The sequence below is a fragment of the Mauremys reevesii genome, linkage group 6 (assembly GCF_016161935.1).
Source record: "Mauremys reevesii isolate NIE-2019 linkage group 6, ASM1616193v1, whole genome shotgun sequence".
NCBI classification, from domain to species: domain Eukaryota; kingdom Metazoa; phylum Chordata; order Testudines; family Geoemydidae; genus Mauremys; species Mauremys reevesii.
Window position 1 is genome coordinate 42464959 of NC_052628.1, and position 16200 is coordinate 42481158.

The window sequence follows — 16200 nt, forward strand, 5'->3', positions numbered from 1 at the left end:
GAATCGTTTATTTCCCAGGTTTGGGTTATCAGTTTAAATTAGAGTAATAGTGCCATTGTTTATGTACTGAGGTACAATTCTTTCAGGAGCTCCTGTGGGGAAGGGAAATGTCTGCACTCTCTGACTAATGAGTTCTGTGTAATAGGGAAATTTAGCTCTAATTTTCATAGCACTTATCTCTGGAGTAATAATGCTAGCACTAAATATATTGGGATTATTTAATTCTAGATTTGATTAGACTGTTAACCTTGGTTTTATAACAGGTGAACTGGGTTGGGAACTCTACCACAGAAAAGAAGATTCTGCAGCTCTGTACAATGTCATCATGGAAGCAGGCCAGGAAGAAGGAATCGATGACTTTGGAACTTATGCTCTGAATGCCTTAAGGCTGGAAAAAGCTTTCCGGGCCTGGGGAGCAGAGGTTTGAAAACAGTTATTTTTACCATTTGATTTTTTTAAAATACATATTTTAGTCGCAGCTAGAGAGAAAGAATTACATTTTCTTCTGGGTTTCTCAATCTGCAATGTAGAGAAATTAGATGGATTTTATTTCAGTCAGGGAAAGCTACTATTATGACGAACTGTGTCTTTCCCAGGTAAAAATAACTATTATACTCATTACACTTCTGGCAGAGAATAGAGAAACATCTATTTTGGATAAAAACAACGAGGAGTCCTGTGGCACCTTAAAGACTAACAGATTTATTTGGGCATAAGCTTTTGTGGGTAAAGAACCCACATCTGAAGAAGTGGGTTCTTTACCCACGAAAGCTTATGCCCAAATAAAACTGTTAGTCTTTAAGGTGCCACCAGACTCCTCATTGTTTCTGTGGATACAGACTAACATGGCTACCCCCTGATACTTGACATCTATTTTGGATGCACCTTATTTGTTCATGGTTGTGTTGATTTCATTTTATTTTGACAAGATGTCTCATTTCTTACTGAGCTGTAGTTTTATTTTGTATGTTAAAAGATGCTACATTTTGTATTATGGATAGCATTAGGTACTCTGCTTAAAATTACACACATGCAGCTCTCAGTGAATTGCACTTGGCTAACAGAAGAATTTGACCCACTGTACATAAAAAATAAAAAGGATTAAATGGAAAACTAGAAACAAAAGAAGTGAAAACAATGGGAGAACCTGTGGGGCCATCACTTATGGATTAAATATTTATTTTTCTAACAGATGAACTGTGACACTAATCCTCTGGAAGCTGGACTGGACTATTTTATCAAGTTAAACAAGGTATGTCTGTATTATTTTAAAAGTTATGTTATCTGGAAGGTTCTTTCCATAAATGTTTTAAAAGAAAAAACAATTTTCTATGCATTGCAAATACAGATATTTGTACATGAGTGAAGCCAAGTCTTAGTGTTACGCTAAAGTACAGTAACTCCTCACTTAAAATCGTCCTGGTTAACGTTGTTTCATTGTTACATTGCTGATCAGTTAGGGAATGTGCTCGTTTAAAGTTATGTGATGCTCCCTTCTAACGACATGTGGCAGCAGCCTGCTTTGTCCACTGCTTGCAGGAAGAGCAGCCCATTGCAGCCAGTTGATGGAGGCTTGGAACCAGGGTGGACCGGCAGCCCCCCTATCAGCTCCCCACTCCCCTAAGTTCCCTATGCAGCAACTGTCCAGCAGGCTATCAATTGCCGGCAGTTCAGCTGTCCCTTCCTCCACTGCCATGTGCTGCTCCTGTCCTCTGCCTTGGAGCTGCTCTCCGAGACTCCTGCTTGCTGTGCAGGGGGAGAGAAGGGAGGGGGGGGCTGTCAGGGTGTCCCCCTTCCCCCCTGCTCCTGCACCCCGCTTACCCCATCTTCCATAGAGCGGGGGAGGACATGAAAGGGCTCAGGATGGAGGGAGCTTGCTGGCAGCAGCTGCGGTCTCAGCAAGCTGATCTAATTAACAAGGCAGTGTACTTAAGAGTAGGGTCAGCATACTTAAAGGGGAAATGCACATCTCTCTCTCACACACACGGTGTGTGTCTCTGTCTGCAATGCTGTCTCTCCTCCCTCCATTCCTGCTGCCTTGTAGAGTGTGAGAGTTAACCCTTCAGGGCTCAGCCAATTGCTAGTTCATCATTTAGCAGTAAGGCATTCCCTGGGAAATATCCCACCCTCTGACTCCTCCACCTCAACCAAGCTTCACAATCATCATCACTGTGTACCAGTATTAAATTGTTTGTTTAAAACTTATACTGTGTGTGTGTATATGTGTGTATATATATAGTCTTTTGCCTGGTGAAAATTTTTTTCCTGGAACCTAACCCCCTCATTTACATTAATTCTTATGGGGAAATTGGATTTGCTTAACATCGTTTCACTTAGTCGCATTTTTCAGGAACATAACTACAAAGTTAAGTGAGGAGTTACTGTAATGCCTTTATTATGTGTAGCTTTGTTGCAAAAAAGATTTTACATTTTTCTCTACGTTTGTTTTTGCCAAAATTATATATTAGATCAGACAGTTGTAAATGTACCATCTATGTATGTACAAATACAAGTATGTATGTCTTTTTAACATATTAAAATAATAGCATTTTCAGTGGATTGGATATTTAAGGACCCTCAAGGCAAGTATCATTTTTAAAGCAGACTAATGTACTAATTGCACTGCTACATTTGTTTTAGAACCGGAAATGTTTCAATCTGCCTTCTGTTATTTTATGAGTTGTTCAATGCAGCAGTATTCTCTCTGATCTCATGCTATATTTATTTTGATCTAGTAAATATTATCATGAGCAATAAATATTTCAAAAGAATTGCTCAATGTGAATTTGATGAATTAGACACAATAAGCTAAATCAGTGTTAGCGTAAAACTTAGTTATAAAGCCACTTAAGAGATTGCATCAGCAAAATGGATTGCTGCATAATTTGAAACATAGGAAGTGGGACCGGGCTTAGGGCATAATATTGGTTGTATTTAAATATAAACAGGAATTAACACAAGTTTATACTTCTCTTTACTGACATAATTGTGTTGTGATAATTTATTGGCAAATTTTATACTGCATCAAACTTTATGTTCAAAATAATAGATTTAGTTATTGCTTTTAATGGGCCTTTCAAACTATCTAACAATTAAAGGGTTAGTATCTAGTATAGGTTAGACTCTGCTTTGAATTATATCATGTGAGTCCATTAATTCTGATTGAGTCACCCCAGCTTTAAATTGGTGCAAATGAAATCAGAATTTGGCACAACATGCCCATTGTATCTACCCTAGTTATACAGATAATAGATCAATATTTTTCTTGTGGTTACACTTTGCAATCGGATTGAAGTCTACAGAATTTCTCCAGATGTACACTGATGCAAATTATCATCCAAGAGCCTGAAATATATATGCAAAGATGTTTAATAATTATTAGAGTCTATTTCTGAAGTAAAATAGTTAATTTTCTTTTAAGCAGTAAGACAGAATAGGCAATGCATTAAAAGAGCACCACGGTCAAATGTTGCTATCCAAAGAAGAGGTTCAGTGATAGCCATAAAATTATAAAGTCCAGTTTGTACAGAAAAATAAATGTGACAGAACACTGTCTTTATTTAGCAGTGCATATAGTGGGCATGACAGTGACATCTGAAGGTTCCAGTTGTATCCAGTTTTAAAGCCATTTTATCACAAAATATATCTCTAAAGTTTCACAGGGTGTAATATTCAAGTTCACATATGGTAGCAAGAATAACCTAGTACTCAGTTCCAGGGTTAAAGCCCCTGCTTTACTTTCAGCTGTAGACGCCTTGTCGGTGCCATCTCCCTTCAGTGCAAACATGACGGGTTCGTGCCAAAGCCCCCCTGGGGATGCGCATCCTCTGATGTCGGCAGGCACGTCTGTAGTACATTGTGACAGTGCATCCAATTGTATCTGGGATCTCTGACAGTCCACCAAAATTGCAACTTGGATTGTTGCAATTCTTCACAGGCATGGTCATCAGGTTGCTGTCTCACACGAAATGGACCGTCTTGGTATATCAATCACAGGACAAACAGAATCAAGGCTGATCTATCACGGTCATCATGAGGTGGAAGATTCTTTACTTCTGTATTCTGGTGACCCCAAGGATTTATATGGGGTAGCACTACTACTGCGAGTCGAGGCCAAGTCCTCACTTACAACCTGGACGCCTATGTCTCCTCGTTTACTTACTGCACGTCTTAAACATCGGCATGGTTACCTCACTGTTATAGTAGTCTATGTGCCAACAGAGGAATCTGACTCAGTTAAAGATCATTTCTATGATCAATTGGAACATCTAGTATGCACAGTCCCTGCACATGAAAATCTCATGATCCTGGGTGACATAAATGCAGTCACTGGCTCCCTGTGAACTGGATTTGAACAGGTCATTGGTCATTATGGTTCATGGTTCAAGCAGTGACATGTACACCAGATGTCATGGATCTCTCATGATGGCATCACTCAGAAGGAGTTGGATCACATCATTACATGTGATAGGCATCTCTTCGCCTCCTGTAGAGTATATCGTGGTGCCTGGATGCACGGCGAACACAGATCACCATCTAGTGGTCGCCCGTATGGTGTTGATGCTCCAACGAGCAGGTAAGCCCTCTGCAATGAGGAAGTTTGACATTGTCACAATCCGTGTGCCAGGTTTAGCCAACAGGTTTTGTATTGACATCAGCAACAGATTCTCGGCTCTAGCAAATCTGCCAGACAATGTGGAGGTTGCCTGGTCTCTGTTCACTTCTATCATCAACCAATCCGCCGAGTAGAGGATTAGCTAGAGGCATCCAGCACACCAACCATGGCTATTGGAGGAGGCCTTCCAGATAATTAAATTGAAGGCTGCAGTCCACCAGCATGGTGATAAGCCCACTCGTAATCAGTTGAAGCGAAAATTTAACACCCTGGCACTCCGAGATCATGAGGCATATTATAACCAAGTGACGGATGATGTCTAATTTGGCTTAACCAGGGGCAACTTGAAGCCAGCTTTCTGCTCCATTCGCAACCTCAGCGGTCAAGAGGTAGTTACTACAAATGGCATCCTGAATGACATTCAAGGCCATCCATATAAATTGGATGATAACATTCTCTCACACTGCGTGGAACATTATCACAATGTCCTGAACCATCCTCCAGCTGCTGCTTGTTCGAAGCTGGATGATCTGGCAGTCACTGCAGTTCCGGATCCAGACATTTGTACTGATGCACCAACGTTGAAGTGTGCCATCAAAACTGAGAAACGTACATGCAGACGGTGCTGATGGCACCCTCTTAGTGCTCCTAAAATGTGCTATTGATCCTGTAGCAGAATCACTTCTGATTCTGTGTGTGAAGAACTGGAACCTGCCAACTGCCTAGAAAGACGGTATTGTGATCTCACTCTACAAGGGCAAGGGACTGTGCTGCGAATGTAAGAGCTACGGGCCGATCACCTTGCTCTCTGTTCCAGGGAAAGTGTTTGCACATGTTTTTCTGGCATGCCTGGAGCCTTTGCTACATTGGAAGCGTTGTCCCCAACAGTCAGGCTTTACGAGGAACATGTCCACATTAGACGCCATTTTGGGCCTTCGTTTGTTGTTGGAGATACAGCGCGAGTTCAGGAAGCCCCTGCACATTGATTCAGTAGACCGTATTGTGTTATGGAAGGCCTTAAAGGGCATAGGTGTCCCTACCACTCTGCTGGACTTCATCTGTAATGCAGATGTTTATGTTTGCTCGGGTCTACAGACTACTGGAGCCATTGTCCACAGGCAGCACCTTATGCTTTTCAGACATGTCGCAAGGATGTCACAAGACGTTCCAGCGAGTGCTGTTCTCTGGGTGGCTTGTAACATCCAGGATAAAATTCCACCAACCAAGGGGTGGAGGCAGCCCACAGGCAGACCCATTACATGGGCTCATCAAGTCTGTTCCAATGTTGGACTCTCAGGCTGTCAAACCTTTGCATTTGTGCAGGAACGGACCAAATGGCGAACGATTGCTATGACCAACTGTCTGGCTAAGCGTTGAAGAAAAGAAGGAAGCTGAAGGTTTTGGCAGCTGGATGAGGGCCATTGGATTTTTTAAGATTATACAGTATGCACGTTAGCTGGGTGTTTCTCCTAAACTGATCCATTGTGAAATAGTTAACAATGTTATTTGTATTGTCATCTTTAGATTTTAGAATTAACAATCCATTCCCATGAATTGGGCAACTACCGTCTCTCAGAGGTATTGTTTAAGGCAGTCTGCAGTCCCAGGAAGACGCCACTACTTCAGTTTACGCTTGGTTCACATTTTCAGGGTTATCTTCGCAACAGTAAGGGCTAGAAAGCTAAGATTGTGAAGCATAATTCTTTGGCAAGGGGGGGAATTCCAAGGCAAATTTCAGGACTTAGAATCACATAATACATTGGGCCTTATATATGCAGAGGCATAAAATTTGTATATTCTTTTTGAATACTGTACCGGTATGTTATAAATGTGAAAGCAGGATACAGGACTGTAAAGCACTCATTCACATAAAATGGTTGATTATGACAAACTAATACAACATTCTCAACAATAGTTTATTTTCTATGGGTTGTAATAAGCAGATATTTAATGACCATTTTTGAGCATTTATGGACATTACATTTGCCATGCTTAAGAGAAGATACATTGGGAGGAGGGGAGGGAGGTGGCAGGAGGACCAGTGCTTATTGGTAAAATTTCTGAAAGGGCTGAGGCCCCACAAAAGGTCTGAAGGGCAAAGAGCAAAGTACATAGTGTGTTGTAATTAGCAAAAATGCAGTGCACACAAAAAAATAGAATGAAAAATACATTCCCTGGCTGGGAAGTTATTGGACTTTTAGAGTCAGGGGAAAGATCATTTTGAAGAGGAAACTTTCCCTGGTTGCTGCTTCTTCCCCTATACATAAATCACAGACTTCTTTCTAATGGGATAATTATTGAGAAGCTTTGCAAAGTTTTTCAGGTAAACACTCAAAGAACACTCAGCAAAATCACAGGTTATTTTTACCATTAGAAACCAGCCTCATGTTATAGTGAAAAACTTCCATATTACTTCAAATAGCTTTCAGAAATGAACTTCCTTCAGAAAGATTTTCCATGTTTCCCAATGGCAAGATGAATGCAATATTGCCACTAGTGATGAAGAATACAATAATACAAAATTACTTACGGAACTGAATTTTCCATTTTCTTTTAAGCTATACACAGTAGTGCCATCGTCTGGACACCAGCTGCAACAACTCGGTAGTTTAGTTAGTGGGAAGATAATTCTAGATAATGAGATACCTTGTGCTTCTACTGTCAACCTTTTTGACCCATGTCGTTAGCCAATGTTTGAAGTGTTACAAGTTATTTCTGTTATTAGGAGAAATTGATGAAGGAGTTAGGTATTTCTTTGATGCAATCCTGTTTATTTACAAAGAATGTATAGTCCTGTTTCCCTGAACATAAACACAGAGATTATAATATTTATTAATAAATATTATTTATTAACATAGCATCTTAGCTTTAGGCTATAGTGTACAAAAATAAATACATATTTAAAAATCAACACATCACAGTAAAACAAGCATGTTTACAATACAAAAAGTAAAAACACAAAATCAACCCTTCTCCTAAGTTCAATTAAACTTTTAAAATCACGCCCCATAAAAACAATATGCAAAAATAAAATGATAAAGGTTAGAAATACATTATTTCATGTAGGTCACAAAGAACCTTTCTTTCACATACTTTTTTCTTGGTTTTGCAGCAGACCAGGCAAATAGGGCAACCACCGTATTAAACAAACATTTTCATTACATAGCAAGTATTTTAGTTGTCGATTCCATGCAGTAACAGGCATTTGAGCCAAGAATGAGGTTAACCATTTGTTTCTCAGGTAACAGTATAAGCTGCAAGAAAGTAAATAATTCAACCTGGCCAGACCTGTATAGACAAAAATGATTTGCTGTCTGTGCCAGCATAACTTCCATCCAAATAGGCTGACAGTGTGGCTTGAAAGCAGAGATCCATGAAGGCCCTCCCTAACACACTATTGTTAAAAATATCATATTTCTTGTAACCATGGATACTCTTTAGATGAGAAAGCCAAGGAGATGTATTTATTGCACAGACAACTGCTATATCCAGTTGGTTGTGAATATTTTCCAATCTAAACATAAATTTTTTTCTCTTTTTGACTTTAGTCTCCCCCAGCCCCCCCCCCCCCCAGCCCTCCCTCCCTCCTCCCCCTCCTCCCTCCTGGAACCTGAACCCCCTCCCCTCCCTCATCTCCATCTCCCTGCCCCAGCCCTGAGCCTCCCCCCCCCCCCCCCCCCCCCCCCCCCCTCCCCCTCCTTCCTCTGCCCTCTCCTCTCCTCCCCCCCCCTCTCCCCCAACCCCCTCCCCCCCCCCCCCCCAAATGAGCAAGTGGGAGAGCAAGAGAGCAGAGGAGGGAGGGGGGAGGATGGGATGGGGGGGGGGGGGGGGGGGGGGGGGGCCTTGGGGCGGGGCAAGGGTGTTCGGTTTTTGGCAATCGGAAAATTGGCAACCCTATATCCAGAGGGGGATTACAGATCCCTCTCTCTCTTTCTCTTTCTTTTACTTCTCTTTACTAAAACCAGCTCCCAGTCTCCCAGTTGGGACTTCATAGATCAACCCCCAACCAGATAGATAGAGCAGATACCACTTAAACCCTTTTACCCCTTTGTATATACATACCCCCACATACCCACCTTGTAAATAGTGTCTAGTCTAATGAATGTAATGTGAAAATAATATTAGTGTTGGAAAAAAAAAAAAAAAATAGAACCTAGTTGGCATTAAAACTCCATTAAATCTCCAAAAATAACAGCAACTCTTCAAAAACTCTTCAATAAAAGAATCAAAAGCAAATTCAAATTCTCTTCAAGAAAAAAAAAAAAAAAAGATAAAAAAAAAAAAAATAAAATATAAAAAACAGAATTATCCAAAAATATCCATAAAAATAAAATTAAAAAAAAAAAAAGAGATATTATTCAGATATTAATTTTTTTTAATTTATTTTTTTTTACTTTTGGAGCTTAGAAGACTTAAAAATTCTCTAATAAAATCTCTCCTTAGAATGCCCAAAAAAGCCTAAAAAAAAAAAAAAAAAAAAAAAATAAAAAAAAAGTCTAAAGAAAAGTCAAAAAAAAATGAAAAAAAAAAAATAAAAATGAAATAAATAATTCCTAAAATTTTCCTGGAATTTTTTTTTTTCCCAGCAGCAATTTTCCACAAAATTTTTTTGATGCATTTCATGTGGTTATCCAGTCAGGCTCTAATCAATCTAGCTCTTCTAGAAAAAAAAGTGAAAGAAAAATAAAAAAAAAATTAATAAAAAAATTATAATTCATTTTTTTTATCCTATGATCCTCATCTCATGGATGGGCTGTAGGGCTGAGATGGCTTGTATTTTTGTTGCTGAGACATAATTTTTTAGCAATAATGGGATATAGTCCAGCAGATTTTTTTTTTATTTTGTTAAAATTTTTTTTTTTTCTTCTGATTTTTTCATCTTCTTGAATTTCTTTTTTATTTTCTATTGCTTTCTTCTTCTAGGCTCATCTTCAAAATTTTCTAAGGATATTTCCTCTTAAAATCTTATTAGTTTAAATCTTTTCTCCCTTTTTTGGTTGATCCTATATTTCTTTGCTTTTATATTATGGAATTTATTTTTATCATTCAAACAACACTCTTCTTTCCTTTTTTTTATATATATATATTTTTTTATATCCTATTGTATTTGTTTCTACCTCCTGTTTTTTTTTTGTTTTCCTTGTTTTATTCTCCTTATTTTCATATTATTTTGCTTTTACTTAAATTTTAATTATTCTGTGATATACAATACTATATTACAATACATACATTTAGTGAGATAGGAGAGCAGCCTCTCTCTCTGCCTGCCTTCTTTCCTCTGCCTCAAGGTTTGGGTGACCTGTCTTAACTCAGAGAACACAGACACAAGAGTACACAGTACACAGTATGTATTGCAAGGAAATGAGGCAAACATTGGGTCTGATTCTCTAGTGCCTTACATCATATGTAGTCATTTACAGCTGTGCAAAGTGGGTGTAAAATTCTACTGTTCTGATGGGGTATATTTTACACCCACTCTGCATTTTTCACAGGTGTAAGTGGCTTCACAAGCTCTACAGCAGTGAAGCATCAAGCCCATAGAGTGGTTGAACAGTAGCTTCACAACATGCTCCTCCTTGAGCCAAAGACACATTGAGAGCCTTTTTATTGGGAGAGGCTCAATGGTTTCAGAGACATGGGGTCACGGTGGGGTGAGAAACAGCTGGGGAACAACCTGTCTGCAAAAGTAGCTGTGGCCCTTTGTTTACATTTTTCAGTACTTAGATGACTTAGCTTGTTTTAGTGAGAAGATCCCTGACCTCATAATGGAGAAGGTGTTTGTCTAACAATAGTAAATGATTAATGTCCACTCTCCTACCACCAGTGTCAACATGGGGCACACCTAAGGGATGGCATTGTTGGCATTTGCTAACCAGGTCCACGGGCCCCCCGAGCACTTCCAGCTGCTCCTTTTCCCCATCATAAACCCTTCTTCTCCACCTTGCTGGTCCCTTCAGAAGGAAGATGGCAGTGCTCACCCCTACCTGCACCAAACCTAGAGTAGGGTGGAGAGATTCCTTGTGGCACCTCCTCCCTAGCAAGAGTGATAGAATGAAAATCTGGAGAAGGGCATGAGGCAGCACTAGAGAAGAGCTGATGTCTTTGTGTGGTGTGCAGGTGAGTGAGGTAGGGAGGAGAAGAAAGCAGAGGGTGTTGGGAAGAGATTGAGCCTTGGGTCAGAGGACTGTAAGAGTGACCCTGAACTGGTGGGGGTGTAGCTTTTTGTTTTGTTGGTATTCAAATTAACCTCTGGGTCTTTCACCCCTTCCCACCCAGCTCCCAAACTTGGCACTAGCATTGGCACTCCTACTATTTATTTGCCCACTGGGTCTTTTCCCATAATTTCATCTGTGCTTCAGGCCAGCTTAAAATCTAGGGGCCAAATTCTCCATCGGTGTAACTATTAAAGGCAATTGAGTTGTGCTGGCAGAAAATTTGTCTCTAGATCCAGACTGCTTGCCTGGAGTTTGAAATCACCTGAGAAAACCCAGGATGACCCCAAAATCCTATTGTCTGCATAGAATTTATGCCTGAGTCACATTCACATTATGCTGAACTAAAACTACCCATTTGGCTAGGCATTCTGAGCTTCAATAGGGCAAGTGGTCACCACAGTTTTTATCATATGCATATCTTTAGTCTGACTGCTTGTTCCTAGGAGTGGAGTTGGCAGGCAGAGCAAAGGAACAGGGCAGTCTGTCCAAATCACAGCTAAGTAGGTCTTGTTTTACACTGACTGGCCTTGACTGTGTCCTCTTTAGAAAACTGTCTTGTCCAGTATAACTATAACTTCAGCTTGCTGCAGGAAAGGAAATCTGTCAAATATTGTGCCTAGAGGGGGATATGATCTTCAGTCATCCTGTTGGCGAGGGGGATATCATTTGGAGGGTTGCCCTGAAATTATTCAAGAGTATCCAACTAAGAATAATTAATGTCAAAATATTGCATGAACTCTGTCTCCAGCGTGTTGTAATGCAATGGTTATAGCAGATTGCAGCAGATGTTGGTGCTGCCTTGCTCAGTTGGGCAGCTATGTATACAAAATTTGGCCTCGTGCCAGCATTCGTAAGTCTACCAAATCAATTACAGCATTTCATTATTAAAAGGTATTTGCAAATTTCTGCTACCAACTATTTATCTTTGCTGAGTGAGGTATACCATTTTTGGTTTTTAGAAGCCCAAACTTTCTCATTAGGCTAAGTTACTGATTCTTCTTCTTCTTACTACAGAACTGTAAGAAGACAAACTTTGAAAAGTTCAGTTTATGATTTATTCCCTTTTTCCTTCCTTTTATATAAGAAAGCATGCTTAAAAAAGGTTGGGATTAGGAACTGTACAAAGAAAGTGTAAGAAACAAATGGCACTATCCATAAAAACCAAATGTATTCTTGGCAAATACACTGTGAATTAGACTCTGCAAGGCACCAATCCATGCTATACCATGACAATGGCCCATGAATATTCATAGTAATTACACAGAGGAATGATTAAAAAACAGTGGGCACATCTTTCAGTTACTGAAAAATTCAGCCCATTATAAACTCCCTTAGAATTTTAAGCTCATTGAATAGCTAGCTCAGTTGGCATAACATTTGGACAAAATACTTAGAATGGTGATGTCTCATGCAAATCCTTTGGTTGCTCCCAAATTGCTCACCCAAGTATTCTAAAACCTGAAAAGACAGCAGTAGCAGTTTGTATTAATAGATGATGATGATTAATAATAAGAATATACTTTGTGCTTACACAATATGTACTGGTTTCTATCTAAAAGTTTGTTAAAACCTTGTCTATACTAGGAAAAAGCACCATATTGAAAAACCTGTTAAGACATTTTAACTAGCATGGTGTTAATCATGATTTTGCCCTTACTGTTAATAAGGACAGTCATGTTTAACAAGACAGCTGTTATGATTAACCCTGGGGTTTTTCTTTTCATCCAAATCACAACCAGGGCCGGTTCTGGGTTTTTTGCTGCCCCAAGCTCAGGTGGGGCTGGGGCTCGCAGATGGTGCTGGAAGCGGAGGGAGTGATGTCACCTTCTCCCAGTGCCTGCAGGGGCTTTACCCCCTCCCCTGCCCGGCCGTGCAGAGAAGACCCAATATAAGGGATGGCACAAGGCAGCGCAGTAGCCAGTGCGCAGATGAGGCTGCGCAGCCCCGGCTCCCTGGCAGGACTCACCCTCTCCTCCCCAGGTAGCAGCTGGGCCCTGGCAGCTCAGCATCCTGGGTCTGGGGCTTCCCCTTCCAGCTGTGGCCGGGGGCGCAGCGCCCTCGCCCCGTCTAAGTGGCGCAGCTCCGAGAGCACAACTGCCCCAGAAAAAAGAATCTCTAAACTCGGGGGTTGTACCGTTTGACTGGAGATTAGCTAATATAGTTCCTATATTCAAGAAGGGGAAAAAAAGTGACCCGGGTAACTACAGGCCTGTTAGTTTAACATCTGTAGTATGCAAAGTCATGGAAAAAATTTTAAAAGAGAGAGTGGTTACGGACCTTGAGGCCGATGGCAACTGGGACAAATTTCAGCATGGATTTACGAAAGGTAGATCGTGCCAAACCAACCTGATCTCCTTCTTTGAGAAAGTAACAGATTTTTTAGACAAGGGAAATGCGGTGGATCTAATATCTCTTGATTTCAGTAAGGCGTTTGATACGGTACCGCATGAGGAATTACTGGTTAAATTGGAAAAGATGGGGATCAAAATGAAAATCCAGAGGTGGATAAGGAGCTGGTTAAAGGGGAGACTGCAGAGGGTCGTATTGAAGGGGGAACTGTCGGGTTGAAGGGGGGTTACCAGTGGAGTTCCTCAAGGTTCGGTTTTGGGTCCGATTTTATTCAATCTATTTATCGCTGACCTGGGAACCAAGAGTAGGAGTGGGCTGATAAAGTTTGCGGATGACACCAAGTTGGGAGGTATTGCAAATTCGGAAAAGGATCGGGATATCCTCCAGGAAGATTTGGATGACCTTGTAAACTGGAATATTAGTAACAGGATGAAATTCAATAGTGAGAAGTGTAAGGTTATGCATTTAGTGATGACTAACAAGAACTTTAGTTATAAGCTGGGGACGCACCAGTTGGAAGTAACGGAGGAGGAGAAGGACCTAGGAGTCCTGGTTGATCGTAGGATGACTATGAGTAGGCAATGTGATGTGGCTGTTAAAAAAGCTAATGCGGTCTTGGGATGCATTAGGCGAGGTATTTCTAGTAGGGATAAGGAGGTGCTAGTCCCGTTATATAAGGCGTTGGTAAGACCTCATTTGGAGTATTGTGTGCAGTTTTCGTCTCCCATGTTTAAGAAGGATGAATTCAAACTGGAACGGGTACAAAGAAGGGCCACTAGAATGATCCGAGGAATGGAAAGCCTGTCGTATGAAAGGAGACTTGAGGAGCTCGGTTTGTTTTCCTTAACCAAAAGAAGGATAAGAGGAGATATGATTGCACTCTTTAAATATATCAGAGGGATAAATACCAGGGAAGGAGAGGAATTATTTCAGCTCAGTGCTAATGTGGACACGAGGACAAACGGATATAAATTGTCAGTCAGGAAATTTAGGCTTGAAATTAGATGAAGGTTTCTAACCATCAGAGGAGTGCAATTCTGGAACAGCCTTCCGAAGGAAACAGTGGGGGCGAAGGACCTCCATGACTTTAAGATTAAGCTAGATAAGTTTATGGAGGAGATAGTATGATAGGATAACGGGCTTAGTCAATAGGTCATTTAAGTGCCACACTGGTAATTAGTACAATGGGTCAATGATAGGATATTGTTAGCCTTTTTCCAGAGGGTATGGCTGGAGAGTCTTGCCCGCATGCTCGGGGTTCAGCTGACCGCCATATTTGGGGTCGGGAAGGAATTTTCCTCCAGGGTAGATTGGCAGTGGCCCTGGAGGTTTTTCGCCTTCCTCCGAAGCATGGGGCAGGGGTCGCTTGCTTGAGGAGTGGGTGGATCGGCTTATGTGGCCTGCATCTTGCAGGAGGTCAGACTAGATGATCATAATGGTCCCTTCTGATCTTGAATTCTATGATTCTAATGCTGCCCCTGGAAATGTGCCGTCCCAAGCACGTGCTTGCTTTGCTGGTGCCTAGAGCCAGTCCTGATCAGAACTTGGTTATTTTAAGTTAAATGTATCCCTAGTGTGACAAGGACAGTTCTATTGAACAATGTTTTAGCTGGTTGTGGTTAACCCTCAGGGTAAATCTAGGGTTAATTACAACCTGCTAACACATAGTTAAATATGACTCTTTGTGTACATGTGTTTAACATTGTCTTATTTAAAACTTGCTATTTAACAAGCTTTCTGACATGATGCTTTGCCCAGTGCAGACGTGGTCAATATGCTTTACAAAGTTAATTTAGCCACATTTCTCCTCAGAAGCTTTATGTTCCTATTTTACAGTTTAGGAAACTGAGGCAAAGAACGGGTAAGTGGCTTGCCTTTGCAGAGGAGGCTCCTAAAAGGATGGTACAGAGCTGACTCTGAACCTATTAGAGAAGCCTACGCTACTAAGCATATTCCTTGGTGCAGTTTTACTGCCTCTTTTCACCAACATTTGCAATAATCTTTATTGTGCTTAAAATGACCTAATGAATTAATCTCCCCTGACTCTTAGGGCTTGTCTTCACTAGGAAAAAAGGTGTGTTCTTACCTTGTGTCATCTAATGTGTGGTACTAACACAAGGTAAAATCCTAATGAAGACAAGGCAGTTTGTAGTTTCAACATGTGTTAGCAGGTCAGTCTAAACTCTAAGTTCCTTCCAGCAAACATGTGAGAACTCCAACTACCTTGTCTTCACTAGGATTTTGCCTTGTGTTTGTTGCTATGTGTTAGCTAACACGACGTCAGAGCACACCTTTTAGCGAAGATGCACCCATAGTCAAGTCAGTTGGCAAGTAGATAAATATGAGGTGAATACTGTCCCTGTCTTGCTCTTAAAAAGGATTTTAGATTAGTCATTAGCTGAAAGTCAGGATGTTTGGTTAGCATTATGCCTACCTCACATGCAATCCCCATGGAAGCTCCTGCTGGGGCAGCATATCTTCAAACTACAATGCTCCTGTGATTATAGGTACAGACTGTCATTATCCCCATCTTACTAATGGAGACATTGAGAAAGAGAGGTTACCTAAGTTGTCCAAGGTCACAGAGGGAATAAGCTTCAGAGCCACGATACTGGTAAACAGCTCCTGTGTCCTCAGCTAAGCCTACCAGGTCACACTTTACTCTTCACAGCTAAAAGCTTGATTCTGGCTAAATAGTTAAGCTCTCTACAAAATAATCTTTTCCAATTCCAACTCCAATTACCTGAAAAGCTTAGCGTGAATATTCTTTTAAAACTGAGAAAAGATAGAACCAGGTTTAAATTTACCATGACCTTACAATTGTTTATCACCACTCCCCCATATATAATTCTACTTTATTCCATTTTTCCTATGTTTGTTCTTATTCATTTATAGTGAGTTATAATGTACCTTTTACGTGGAATTTTATGTTACATTATACATTTAGAGTGACAAACTAAATGGAATAGTTGCAGTATACTGACTCATTTTCCTAATAAGAATAGGAAGCAATTGTTACCA

The 16200-nt window shown here is 40.6% G+C and overlaps 1 protein-coding gene across 4 annotated transcripts in view; it reads left to right on the forward strand.

The window, feature by feature from the left end:
• DMGDH (dimethylglycine dehydrogenase) overlaps positions 1 to 16200 on the forward strand; it is a 76182-nt gene that overhangs the window by 48508 nt on the left and 11474 nt on the right. For all 4 annotated transcript variants that reach the window (XM_039544879.1, XM_039544880.1, XM_039544881.1 and 1 more), the window contains 2 exons: positions 264 to 421; positions 1193 to 1252. In XM_039544879.1, the coding sequence (XP_039400813.1) occupies positions 264 to 421; positions 1193 to 1252 (218 nt within the window). The remainder of the gene's footprint in view (positions 1 to 263; positions 422 to 1192; positions 1253 to 16200) is intronic.